At 55.0% G+C, this 12,846-nt stretch overlaps 1 protein-coding gene across 1 annotated transcript; it reads left to right on the plus strand.

Annotated features, from left to right (window-relative positions):
- The first annotated feature begins 166 nt into the window (after positions 1-166).
- On the plus strand, positions 167-12,785 carry PRICKLE4 (prickle planar cell polarity protein 4). The gene is made up of 8 exons (XM_059487997.1): positions 167-361; positions 4,700-4,834; positions 4,931-5,026; positions 6,301-6,438; positions 6,529-6,729; positions 9,063-9,249; positions 10,692-10,955; positions 11,923-12,785. The coding sequence occupies exons 2-8, from the start codon at positions 4,703-4,705 to the stop codon at positions 12,372-12,374; spliced, it is 1,470 nt and encodes a 489-aa protein (XP_059343980.1). The 5' UTR covers positions 167-361; positions 4,700-4,702; the 3' UTR covers positions 12,375-12,785.
- Positions 12,786-12,846: the final 61 nt, after the last annotated feature.

Here is a 12,846-nt window from a genome sequence, read left to right on the forward strand (position 1 = left end):
CCCCCCCCCCTTTTCCCCTCCCTGCCTGCCCTGGAATTCCAGCCATTGGCTGCCTCCCGAGGTTTAGGCTAAAAAGCCTCTAATTAGGACCCCGGCAGCCGCGGAGGCAGCGCCTGGGCAGGCAGGGGGGGAAAAAATAGAGAGAGAGGAAAGAAAGGGGAAAAAAAAAAAAAAAAAAAAAACCAGAAAAAAAAGTGTTTCCCTGGCTGAGCTTGGATGTTTTCCTTTCGCTTTGCGGAGTTTTCGCAGCCCAGGCTCCATTCCCTGGCGTGCTCCGGAGCAGGGCGGGACGGCGGGGCTGGAGCGGGCGGCCGAGCCCGGAGCGGCGGCGAGCGGGGCCCGGAGCGCCGGGACAGGGCAGGTACGTGGGGCTGGGAGAGAATCCCGGGACAGGGCAGGTACGTGGGAATGGGAGAGAATCCCGGGACAGGGCAGGTACGTGGGGCTGGGAGGGAATCCCGGGACAGGGCAGGTTCGTGGGGCTGGGAGGGAATCCCGGGACAGGGCAGGTTCGTGGGGCTGGGAGGAAATCCCGGGACAGGGCAGGTTCGTGGGGCTGGGAGACAATCCCGGGACAGGGCAGGTTCGTGGGGCTGGGAGGGAATCCCGGGACAGGGCAGGTTCGTGGGGCTGGGAGGGAATCACGGAATCCCGGGACAGGGCAGGTTCGTGGGGATGGAAAGGAATCCCGGGGCAGGGCAGGTTCGTGGGGCTGGGAGGGAATCACGGAATCCCGGGACAGGGCAGGTTCGTGGGGATGGAAGGGACAGCCGGACTCGGCCCTGCCCGCTCCCAGGGCAGATGGAGCTGGGGGAGAGGGGGATTGAGAGCGGGGGGCAGCGGGAGGGTCCTGCGAGGGGAAGGGGATGGGGCAGAGCGGGGGGATTTGGGCTGTTCCGAGATTTTCTGGGAGGAGATAACATCGCTGTCTTTGTTTTCGGGAATTGTCCCCTGAGAGCAGGAGGTGACGCGCGTCCCGTCGTGCCGGGCTCTGCCAGGTGCGCGGGCAGCGCTGGTGCCACCATCCCTGCTGGGATCGGCCGGGAATGGGATCAGTCGGGATTGGGGATGGAGCTGGAACCCTTGGACCTGCGGGGGTGAAGTGTGGTGGGCCAGGGAGGGGCGGGGGGCTCCGTTCTGGTGGTCACAGGGAGAGGAGGGGCGGGGGTCTCGGTCCGTACCTGCGGGTGCACGAATGGGTGAGCCAGGGTGGGTTAATGGGTTAATGGATTACTGCTCCTGCCGTGCCTGCGGGAAAACGCAGGAAAAGCCTTTGGCAGCGCTGGCACATCCCTGGTGAGCCAACAGGCCACGGTCCCCTCTGGTGACACGGTGCTGTGCGGCAGAGCAGATGCTGAGACCCTCCCTCGTCATTTGAGGGTCTGCAAAGGCGTTTTTAAAGCGAGGGCCACGACTCTGCTGTGCCCAGCAGTGGCACCAAGGGCTGCTCCAGCTGGTGCCACCCCAGCTCCAAAAAGGCACCGTGGGCTCCTCGGTGGGACCGGCTCCAGGTCGGGCAGGACTGGCTGCTCCTGCTCTCCCTGCCAGACCTCAGCTTATCTCACCCCAAAAGATGCATCTTTATTGCTCTGCATCTTCGTTGTTATGCATCTTTATTTCTCTGCATCTTTTGGCTCTGCATCTTTGTTGTTATGCATTTTTATTTCTCTACATCTTTTTGCTCTGCATCCTTGTTGTTATGAATCTTTGTTGCTCTGCACCTTTGTTGCTCTGCACCTTTGTTGCTCTGCACCTTTGTTGCTCTGCACCTTTATTTCTCTGCACCTTTATTTCTCTGCACCTTTATTTCTCTGCATCTCTGTTCCTGCTCCTGCAGCTGTGTTGACGGCAGCTCAAGCACAAACAGCTTATCCCGTGGGTGAGGCCAGCGTGGATCCGTGCCCCTGGGAGCTGCCAGCGCTGCTTTGAGGGGCTTTTTGGAGTTGCTGTGTCTCCCTGGGGACTCTGCAGGGATGGGATGCGGCTCCCTGTGCGGGCTGGGAGCGCGGAGCCCGTGCTGAATTCCGAGCAGGCTGGCGCGGCCGAGCTCCAAGTTAATGTGTGACCTTGGCGGCAGAGCCCGCACGGGCTCCCACAGCCAGCTGGAGACGGGGGCCGCTCCCGCCGAGCCAAAGCCGATTAACATTCCCAGGAATTTCAGCCTCTTTTGCCCAGGGAGCCGCGACGGCTTCCGATGCTTTGGGGAGAGCGAGAGAGGAGCTCGGGCAAACGCATCCGGAGCGGCTCCCACGGGCAGCAGGGAGGGTTTGCAGCCAGGGCGAATGACAGCCAGGTGCCACCCGGCCTGCCCGACGGGTCTGTAGCACGTCCCTTCTCGGGGACTCGCTGGCAGGGACAGGCCACCCCAAAGTGCCACCGCGGTGCCACCTCCCGCAGGCTGGGAGCATCCCCGCATCCCTGGGCAGGGCAGGGCAGGGCAGGGCCCGCAGGCAGCGAAGGGAGGGCAGGAAGGAAGAGGGGACAGGGCTGGGCAGCGGAGGAGCCGGACCTGTTGGGGCTGCCTGGCTCTTTAGCATGGGAGGCGCGTACCTCTGTCACCGTCTGGGGCTAATTACAGGGACTTGTTTACAGCCCAGACGGCTGCCAGCCGGGGTAATCACATCAAACCGGGCTGGGCCGCGCTCTCCGGCGCATCCCCGCCCTGCCCAAGCCGCCCTCCCCACGCCGGTGTCGCCCCACCGTGCTGGTGGCCCTGCCACGGGGTCCCTGTGGCTCTCGGGGATGGGGCCAGGCTGGCACTGCCACCCCTCGGGAATGGGGCCAGGCTGGCGCTGCCACCCCTCCCGAGTCCCCCGGGCATCGCAGGGGTCCAATTAACAGCAAAGTTCCAAGAGATTACACAAATGCAGCTTGGAGGCTTAATGAGCCCAGCAGAGCCGGGAATGCCCCCACATCCCACGGGAGGGAGAAATGGGGACATTTTCCCAAACCGGGCAGCAGCAGAGCTGGGCTGGACACGAGGGTCCTCATTCAGCACCCCAGGGTCTCCCTGGCCCAGCCCTGGTCCCTCACCAAGCCAGCAAGGCCGGGGCTCTTTTTGGGCAGCAAACACCCAGATTATTTCATCCCTATCCCAAAGCACAGCTTTGAACAGCACCCTACAACCAGCCCTGCGTCCCCCCAGGCTTCCAGACCCCAAATGGCAGGAAGAAGCCAGCAGCCCTTTTGTTTAATCTCGCTGATTAGCCGGTGTGTTAATCATTGACCCGGCAGCAGGGCAGGGAAACCTGAGCTGATCCCACCTGCTGCCGGCCCCAGAGCTGCCCCTGCCACAGCCCAGCAGCCCCAGGCGCTGTTTGTGGGAGCACTGGGGACACTGGGGTGTCCCTGGCAGGGGGGACACACCAGCACCATCCCAGTGTGGAGCAGGGAATGGATCCTGGTGGTGGCAGAGGTGGAGAAAGACCAAGATTTCATGGTCTGGGGGTTCTCACCCCTCATCCCTGAGACTGTTTTGTGCGTGGAACATTTTCCAGAGGGGTTGATCCATCCATGGTGGGCGTTGCAGGGGTGAGCCCCTGGCTGTGTTTGGTCACGGCCCCGTGATTTTCCCTCCATCCCACCCTGGCTCCCCATGGCACGGCAGGAAATGTGGGCTGAGGGCGTCAGGCTCTGGGCTGGCATCCAGGGAGCCCCAGGAGCCACCACATCAGCATCTGGCCTTTGTTTTGGGAAGCCGGGGCAGGAAGGAAGCGCCGTGCTGGAGAGAGCCTGCGTGGGGAGGAGGGGAGGGCTCCGGATGGGTTTCACTGCCTGACCCCGAGCCAGGCTGTGCTGTGGGCTGGGACAGCCCTGGGCAGAACAATGGCAGCCCGAGGGGAGGGAATTATTTTCCACTGAGCTGGGCTCAACCTCGGTCTGCTCCCACTCAGGGATGGGCCACTAGACCCGGGATTAGCCGTGGCGGCTGGGGGAAAGCTCCTGCTGTGGGTGTTGTTGTTTTCCAAAACCTGTTCCAGCTTGAGCTTGGGCGTTTGGGGTCTCCCCTGTCTGGCTTCATCCTCATCCCCATCCCATCCCCATCCCATCCCATCCCCATCCCATCCCATCCCCATCCCATCCCATCCCATCCCATCCCATCCCATCCCATCCCATCCCATCCCATCCCATCCCATCCCATCCCTTCGTGCTCAGCAAGTGCCTGCCTCTATCCTCAGTGTGGGTTTGCTGTAACCCCCAAAGAGAAAGGAGCCCCCCAAAAATCCCTTGGATTCCTGCAGTGGTTCAGCTGAAGGTCTCAAGGTCGTGGTGCCTTGGAGCATCGTCCCAGCTGGACGTGCCCCAAGTCCCTGTAAGGGATGAGGAGCTGCTTGTCCTGCTGCCACAGGGACACAGGATCTGTGTCCAGGGATGGATCCCTGCTCCCTGCCCTGTGTCTGACACCTGTGGCTCTCTCTGTGTCCCCAGCTGATGTCCCTGCCGAGCCCTGCATGGCCCAGGGGTCCCTCCGAGAGACGAGGAGCTGGCACAGGGACACAGGATCTGTGTCCAGGGATGGATCCCTGCCCTGTGTCCGACATCTCTGACTCCCTTTCTGTCCCCAGCTGATGTCCCTGCCGAGCCCTGCATGGCCCAGGGTCCCTCTGAGGGATGAAGAGCTGACACAGGGACACAGGACCTGTGTCCAGGGATGGATCCCTGCCCTGTCTCTGACACCTGTGTCTCTCTGTGTCCCCAGCTGATGTCCCTGCCGAGCCCTGCATGGCCCCAGCAGGACGAGCCCTCTCCCTGCGGCACCACCGGGGGCCTCCCCCCGGCCTCGTCCGACAGCGACTCCGGCTGTGCCCTGGAGGAGTACCTGGAGCCCCCCGAGGTGGGTGCTCCCCACCCCGTTTCCGGGGCTAGACACACACATTTCAGCCCCTTAAACACATTTTAATCCCTCTCTGAACTCGGTGTTTCCCCCAAGGTGCCGCCGTGCTCGCCCCAGCCGGGCTCTGACCGTGACCGGACGCGGCTCCGCGCCAGAGCGCTCCTGCAGCAGCTGCCCCCCCAGGACTGCGATGTGAGACCCCCTCCTCTGGCTGCTGCTCCCCTCCCCGGGCCCACCTGGGGCTGACATTACCCAAAAACAGAGGCCGGGCCGAATTAAGGGAGCAAAAAGCAGTTTTATTCTTTATTCAGCTGCCCTAAATGCAGCTGAAGCCCACCCAAAAAATGGACCACGGGTCACGGGGTTTTCACACTTCTATAAGTTTGGTTCATTTGCATATTGGGGGTTAATTTTCCAATTACAGCTTCAAGTAATGAAATAATTGACCCCAAGTTTGCTCCCCCAACTCCCTTTTGTTCCCATCTCTGACCAGTGAGGTGTTGTTGATTCCCAGGCCTGAAGAGGAATTGTGTAAAAATGGGAAAGCAGCAGCTCACACTGTTTGCGGAGTTTAGAGTCTACCACTAAAGTTTAGAGTTTATCTCCCTGGCCTCATCTGGTCTTGAGATTACCCAAAAACAGAGGCCAGGCCAAATTAAGGGAATAAAAAGCAATTTTATTTATTGAAGGGCCTTCAGGTGCATTTAGGGCAGATGAAGCTCACCTAAAAATGGATCACGGGTCACAGGTTTTTCACACTTTTGTATATTGGGGGTTAATTTTCCAATTACAGCTTCAGGTAGTGAAGTCATTGACTCCAAGTTTGCTCCCTTTTGTTCCCATCTCTCAGAGCCTGAGGCGGTGAGGTGATTGATTCCCAGGCCTGGAGAGGAATTGTGTAAAAATGGGAAAGCAGCAGCCGACACTGTGTGTGGAGTTTAGAGTTTACCCCTAAAGTTTAGAGTTTACCACTAAAGTTTAGAGTTATACACTAAAGAATTACAGGATTATAAATGTCTGGAAAAGATAAAAGCTGAACTCCTAAGGAAGGATGTGATTCCGACTCCTTCTCAGCCAGTGAATAGGACAAATAGGTTGTTGGTGATGATGAGGATGAGTATGGCGATTAGGAAGAATAGTAGATAGGTGAAAAATTTTGTAATGTAGGGGTCTGAGGCCACATGTAGGATAGATCATGGTACAAATAGTGCAGTGAGGAAGAAGGTAAGGGAGTAGAAGTCTATTTTCAGGCTGATGGGGATTTTGAAGTTTATAATGGACTTTCATTCCCAGAAGGAGGTGAGGCTTTCTGCTCCGGAGTGGATATAGATTGCTATTGGGATCAGGCTGATTAAGAAGGAGGTTTTGGCTGTGTTTGTAACCGTGCTGGGAGGTTGCTGGATAGGAGAGGCGGTAGGACGGGGGTGCCCCAGCAGAGCCCGTGCCCTGACCCCCGTGCCCCACAGGAGCGCTACTGCCCCGGCCTCGCCGAGGAGGAGCGGCGCCAGCTCCGCGCCTTCAGCGCCCGCCGCCGACAGGAGGCTCTGGGACAGGGCCTGGCGTGCCCCGTGCCAGGGCCCTGCCACGGCCGTCCCTGCAGGAAGGTGAGCCGTCCCTCCAGCTGCCACCCCCTGGCAGGGAGCCGTCCCCAAAAGCCAGCCCTGCCCCACACCTCGTGTCCTTCTGCCTTGCAGTGCGGCCGGAGGCTGAACAAAGGCGACCCGGGGGTTTCGGCGTCTCGCCTGGGCGACCAGTTCTGGCACCCGTCCTGCTTCTCCTGCCACTTCTGCCACCAGCAGCTGGTGGATCTCATCTACTTCCAGCAGGATGGGAGGATCTACTGCGGCCGGCACCACGCCGAGCTCTTCCGACCCCGCTGCGCCTCCTGCGACCAGGTGGGCGCCTGTTGGGGAGGATGAAACGGGAAAGCCTTGTCAATAGGATTGCCTGGCAAAAGATTTTGAGAATATGGGAACCATAAGCGAGACTGAAGTGAAAGCAAGCTTTAAGGTCCGTTAGTTACTGAACAACAGGAAAACAATTGTCAATATTAAAAATAAGGGATAATTTGGTTCCAATAATAGCGCATGAGCAAAAGATAACCGCGGGGTACGGGGTGCCGGGCTCTGGACCCTTTCCATCTCACGTACGAGCTTGCCAAGTGAAGATTCCCCCCTATATGCCACGTGTCAATGCCATCCCCTCCCATTTTCGGTTTGTCACACTTCTACCTCTGCCCTCATCACCACCTTTGCCGTGCATGCTCCACCACTCGGTTCGGTGGTCGCATAACTCTTTGGGGGTCATTTTTGATGAAGGCCTCTCCTCTTCCTCGATGTCCTTCAACTCACCCTTGGGTTACACATGCGCACCAAGCCAGTATAATGCAAGCCAAAACTAACATAATATTATATTTAAGCACCAAAGCAATAAATCTCATATAATTAACGTTTTCCTGGGACCCAACCAGATTTTCCCTTCTTTCTGTTCATTTTTAGCAACTGTTATCTCTTGCTTTTTCCTGTCCTTGAACATCTGCAGGAAAGGAGGGGGGGGGATGGAACCTCTCCCTTTCTTTCTTTCTTGGCATTACACCTTCTAACTCTTCTATCAATTACCGTATCAATATCGATTACCGTTCCGATTTTCTCAGCGTGAATCACAAGTATTTTCCCACGTTCCCATTCCAGCTGATCTTCATGGAGGAGCGCATCGAGGCTGAGGGCCTTGAACATCTGCAGGAAAGGAGGGGGGGGGATGGAACCTCACCTTTTCTCTTTTGGCATTACACCTTCTAACTCATTTATTAATTACCGTATCAATATCGATTACCGTTCCAATTTTGCCAGCGCGGATCCTACTTGTTGACCACATTCCCATTCCAGCTGATCTTCATGGAGGAGTGCATTGAGGCTGAGGGCCTTGAACATCTGCAGGAAAGGGGGGGATGGAACCTCTCCCTTTCTCTCTTGGCATTGCACCTTCTAACTCTTTTACCAATTACCATATCAATATCGATTACTGTTCCGATTTTGTCAGCATGAATCACAAGTATTTTCCCACATTCCCATTCCAGCTGATCTTCATGGAGGAGTGCATCAAGGCTGAGGGCCTTGAACATCTGCAGGAAAGGGGGGGGGATGGATCCTCTCCCTTTCTTTCTTGGCATTACACCTTCTAACTCTTTTATCAATTACCGTATCAATATCGATTACCGTTCCGATTTTCTCAGCGCGAATCACACCTATTTTCCCACGTTCCCATTCCAGCTGATCTTCATGGAGGAGTGCATCGAGGCCGAGGGCCTTGAACATCTGCAGGAAAGGAGGGGGGATGGAACCTCACCCTTTCTCTTTTGGCATTACACCTTTTAACTCATTTATTAATTACCGTATCAATATCGATTACCGTTCCAATTTTGCCAGCGCGGATCCTACTTGTTGACCACGTTCCCATTCCAGCTGATCTTCATGGAGGAGCGCATCCAGGCTGAGGGCCTTGAACATCTGCAGGAAAGGGGGAGATGGAACCTCTCCCTTTCTTTCTTGGCATTACACCTTCTAACTCTTTTACCAATTACCGTATCAATATTGACTACCGTTCCAGTTTTGCCAGCACAAATCACACCTATTTCCCACATTCCCATTCCAGCTGATCTTCATGGAGGAGTGCATTGAGGCTGAGGGCCTTGAACATCTGCAGGAAAGGAGGGGGGGGATGGAACCTCTCCCATTCTTTCTTGGCATTACACCTTCTAACTCTTTTATCAATTACCGTATCAATATCGATTACCGTTCCGATTTTCTCAGCGTGAATCACACCTGTTCCCCACGTTCCCATTCCAGCTGATCTTCATGGAGGAGTGCATCGAGGCTGAGGGCCTTGAACATCTGCAGGAAAGGAGGGGGGATGGAACCTCTCCCATTCTTTCTTGGCATTACACCTTCTAACTCTTTTATCAATTACCGTATCAATATCGATTACCGTTTCAATTTTGTCACCGCGAGTCCTACCTGTTCACCACGTTCCCGTTCCAGCTGATCTTCATGGAGGAGTGCATCGAGGCTGAGGGCCTTGAACATCTGCAGGAAAGGGGGGGGGGGGATGGAACCTCACCCTTTCTTTCTTGGCATTACACCAACTCCTTTACCAATTACCGTATCAATATCGATTACCGTTCCAATTTTGTCACCGCGAGTCCTACCTGTTCACCACGTTCCCGTTCCAGCTGATCTTCATGGAGGAGTGCATCGAGGCCGAGGGCCGGCGCTGGCACCTGGAGCATTTCTGCTGCCTGGAGTGCGAGGAGCCCCTGCGCGGGCAGCGCTACGTGATGCGCAGCGGGCGGCCCTGCTGCCGGCCCTGCTTCGAGAGCCTCTTCGCCGAGCCGTGCCAGGCGTGCGGGGACCCCATCGGTACGGCCGCCAAAATCTGGGGCTCCCCCAGCCTTTGGAGCATGGATTTTGGGTTTTTTTGGGTTTTTTGGGTTTTTTGGGGGACGGTCGTTTTTGGTTTTTTGGTTTGGTTTGGGGGTTTTTTGGGGTTTTTATTGTGGTTTGGTTTTTTTTTTTTGGTTGGTTGGGGTTTTTCTGTTTGTTTTTTTTTTTTGTTTGTTTGTTTGGTTTTGGTTTTTTTTAAATTTATTTTATTTATTTATATTTTTTATTTTTGGGGGGGTTTCGGGTTTTTATGGGTTTTCTTTTGGGGCGGTTGTTTTTGCGGGTTTTTTTGTTTTGTTTTGGGGTTTTTTGGGGTTTATTTAGGGGATTTTGGCGGGGTTTTTTTTGTGGTTTGTTTCTTTGGTTTTTGTTGTTGCTTTTTGGGTTTTTTTGTGGGGGGTGTTTTGGGGTTTTTTTTGTTTATTTTGTTTTCTTTTGGGGTTTTGGGGTGTTTATTTTGGGATTTTTTGTGGGTTTTTTGTTTTGTTTTTTTGGGGGTTATTTGTGGGCACAGTTGTTTTTGGTATTTTGTTTTGGTTTTTTGTCTTTTTTTTTTTTAGGTTTTTTTGGGTTTATTTAGGGGTTTTTGGTGGGAGTTTTTTTGTTGTTTATTTTTGTTTTGTTTTGTTTCTTTGGTTTTTTTGTTGTTGTTGCTTTTTTGGTTTTTATTTTTTGTGGGGGTTGGTTTGGGTTTTTTTGTTTATTTTGTTTTGTTCTGGGTTTTGGGGGGTTTATTTTGGGGGTTTTTCGGTTTGTTTTTTTTTGTGGGGGGTTTTTTGGGGGTGCAGTTGTTTTTGGTATTTTGTTTTGGGTTGGATTTTCTGTGGGTTTTTTTAGGGTTTTTGTGGGGGGTTTTTTGGGTTTTTTGGGATGTTTATTTTGTTTTGGCGTTTTTTTTGTTTTTTTTTTTTTGGGGGGGGGGGGTTTGTGGTTTGTTTTGTTTGGGGTTTTTTTTTTTTTTTTCATTTTTGTTTGGTTGGTTGGTTGGTTGGTTGGTTTTTTGGGGGTTTTTCCTTTGCTTTGTTTTGTAGTTGTTGGGTTGGTTTTTTTTTTTTGTTTTTTATTTCATTTTATTTTATTTCTTTTATTTTTATTTTATTTCATTTTTATTTTATTTTATTTCATTTTATTTTATTTTTATTTTTATTTTATTTCATTTTATTTTATTTTATTTTATTTTATTTTATTTTATTTTATTTTATTTTATTTATTTTATTTTATTTTATTTTATTTTATTTTATTTTATTTTTATTTTTATTTTATTTCATTTATTTTATTTTATTTTATTTTATTTTATTTTATTTTATTTTATTTTATTTTATTTTATTTTATTTTATTTCATTTTATTTTATTTTTATTTTATTTTTATTTTATTTTATTTTGAAGACCCTTCCCCTCACCCGCGTTTTGCCCCACAGGTGCGGACACCGAGCAGGTCACCCACCAAGGGCTGCACTGGCACGCCCGCTCCTCCTGCTTGTGCTGCAGCCTGTGCCGGGCCCCGCTGCGGGGACAGCCCCTCAGCTGCCACCGCGGCCGCCTCTTCTGCTCCGGCTCCTGCGGCCGCGGCCAGGACGGCTCCTCCGCCGCCTCCGACTCCTCGGACTCCGCCATCGCCTCCGCTCCGTCCCCCCAGTGCGCGCCCGCGGCCCGGAGCGGCAGGGACAGGGGGCAAGGGGATGGTAGGAGCTTCCAGCATGGGGTGGGAGCAAATCCAGAGGGCTTTGGGGAATTTGGGGATGGTGGAATCCTACTGCCATGGGATGGGAGCAAATCCAGGGATTTTGGGGACTTTGGGGATGGTAGGAGCAAATCCAGGGATTTTGGGGATGGTAGGAGCCTCCAGCATGGGATGGGAGCAAATCTAGGGATTTTGGGTGTGGTAGGAGCCTCCGACATGGGGTGGGAGCAAATCCAGGGATTTTGGGGATGGTAGGAGCAAATCCAGGGGATTTTGGGGATGGTAGGAGCAAATCCAGGGATTTTTGGGAATTTGGGGATAGTAGGAGCCTCTGACATGGGGTGGGAGCAAATCCAGGGATTTTGGGGATGGTAGGAGCCTTTGCCATGGGGTGGGAGCAAATCCAGGGACTTTGGGGAATTTGGGGATGGTAGGAGCCTCCAGCATGGGGTGGGAGCAAATCCAAGGATTTTGGGGACTTTGGGGATGGTAGGAGCCTCCAACACGGGATGGGAGCAAATCCAGGGATTTGGGGGATGGTAGGAGCCTCTGCTATGGGGTGGGAGCAAATTCAGGGATTTTGGGGATGGTAGGAGCAAATCCAGGAGATTTTGGGCACTTTGGGGATGGTAGGAGGCTCCGACATGGGGTGGGAGCAAATCCAGGGATTTTGGGGACTTGGGGGCTGGTAGGACCCCATTGCCACAGGGTGGGAGGGCAACAGGAGCAAATCCAGGCTCTGGATTTACTTTGGGGCTGGTGGGGTCCTGCTGCCCTGGGGTGGGAGGGGGAGCAGGAGCAAATCCAGGCTCCGGGGACTGTCCTGGGAGTGTCACCCCGTGGGAATTGGTGATGAACTCCCCAGGCTGGGTGGGTGGGTGGGTGCCAGCCCGCCGTGTCCCGAGACGCCCCTTGCTGTGGGAGGGCTGTGGGAGGACAGGCTCAGCCTCTCCTTCCCCCTCTGGCAGAGGCGTTCTCGGAGCAGCCCCCCGTGCACCCCGCCTTCAGGAGCCCCGGGGATCTCGGCGCAGCCTCACGGGAGCGGAGCGGCGACGCTGCCAAGGAGCACCCAGGGGCGCTGGGACCCCCAGCCGGCCACCCCTCAGCCCCCCAGCTGAACCCGGAGCCCCCCAAGGAGCCCAGAGCCCTTTTGGGGTCCCCTGAAGCCCGAAGAGCTGCAGAGCTGCAGGCGGGCACCTCCCGTCCCCGACACGGCGCCCGGGCAGGGCACGGCACAGAGGAGGAGGAGGAGGAAGAGGACTCCTGGTGCCCCACCTGCTCCTCATCTTCGGACTCAGACTCGGAGGAGGAGGGTTTCTTTTTCGGGAAGCCCATCCCCAAGCCCGGCATGACCTCCCTGGGCAGGGAGCCCACGCAGAGGGGCAGGGGCAGGACGGCCAAGCACTGCAGCGTGTGCTGACAGCGGGCTGGGGGTCCCGAGTGGCACTGCCAGCTCCTGCCAGGGCATCAGCGCGTTCCAATCGCATCCTGGAGGTGCCCAAGGCTGGTGGGAGAAGCTGCTGGGGTCGCTGCCCCCCGGTGGAGCAGAGCAGAGCAGAGCAGATCCTGCCATTCCTGCCCGGCTCTCCCGCAATTAGGAACAGGTAAAGCAGGAAGGGAGCGGGGCAGGCCCGGCCCCAGCACCTCCCACGAGGCGGCAGGTGGGGACAGGGACAGCTGCCGGCGTCCCCCCAGTGCTGGGGAACGCGGGGTGTCCTGCCCTGGGCTGCTCTGTGCCCCACTGCCACCCCTCTCCATCCCTGGTGGCATCAGGTCCCCATGGGGAGGGGACCAGAGACGAAGCTCCAATAAAATCTGGCTGAAATCTGAACTCAGGGTCTGCCCTGTTCCTTCCCAGCCCATTGTGACACTGACACTGTCACCAGGGCCCC

This window comes from Ammospiza nelsoni, chromosome 23, assembly GCF_027579445.1.
Source record: "Ammospiza nelsoni isolate bAmmNel1 chromosome 23, bAmmNel1.pri, whole genome shotgun sequence".
In the NCBI taxonomy this organism is placed as follows: Eukaryota; Metazoa; Chordata; class Aves; order Passeriformes; family Passerellidae; genus Ammospiza; species Ammospiza nelsoni.

Bases quoted from the DNA above. Each gene is read 5' to 3' on its own strand.
- PRICKLE4 (XM_059487997.1), top strand. From the start codon at position 4,703: ATGTCCCTGCCGAGCCCTGCATGGCCCCAGCAGGACGAGCCCTCTCCC. The intron at 5,027-6,300 runs GTGAGACCCCCT...CGTGCCCCACAG, and splicing joins TGCCCCCCCAGGACTGCGAT to GAGCGCTACTGCCCCGGCCT. The intron at 6,730-9,062 runs GTGGGCGCCTGT...TTCCCGTTCCAG, and splicing joins GCTGCGCCTCCTGCGACCAG to CTGATCTTCATGGAGGAGTG.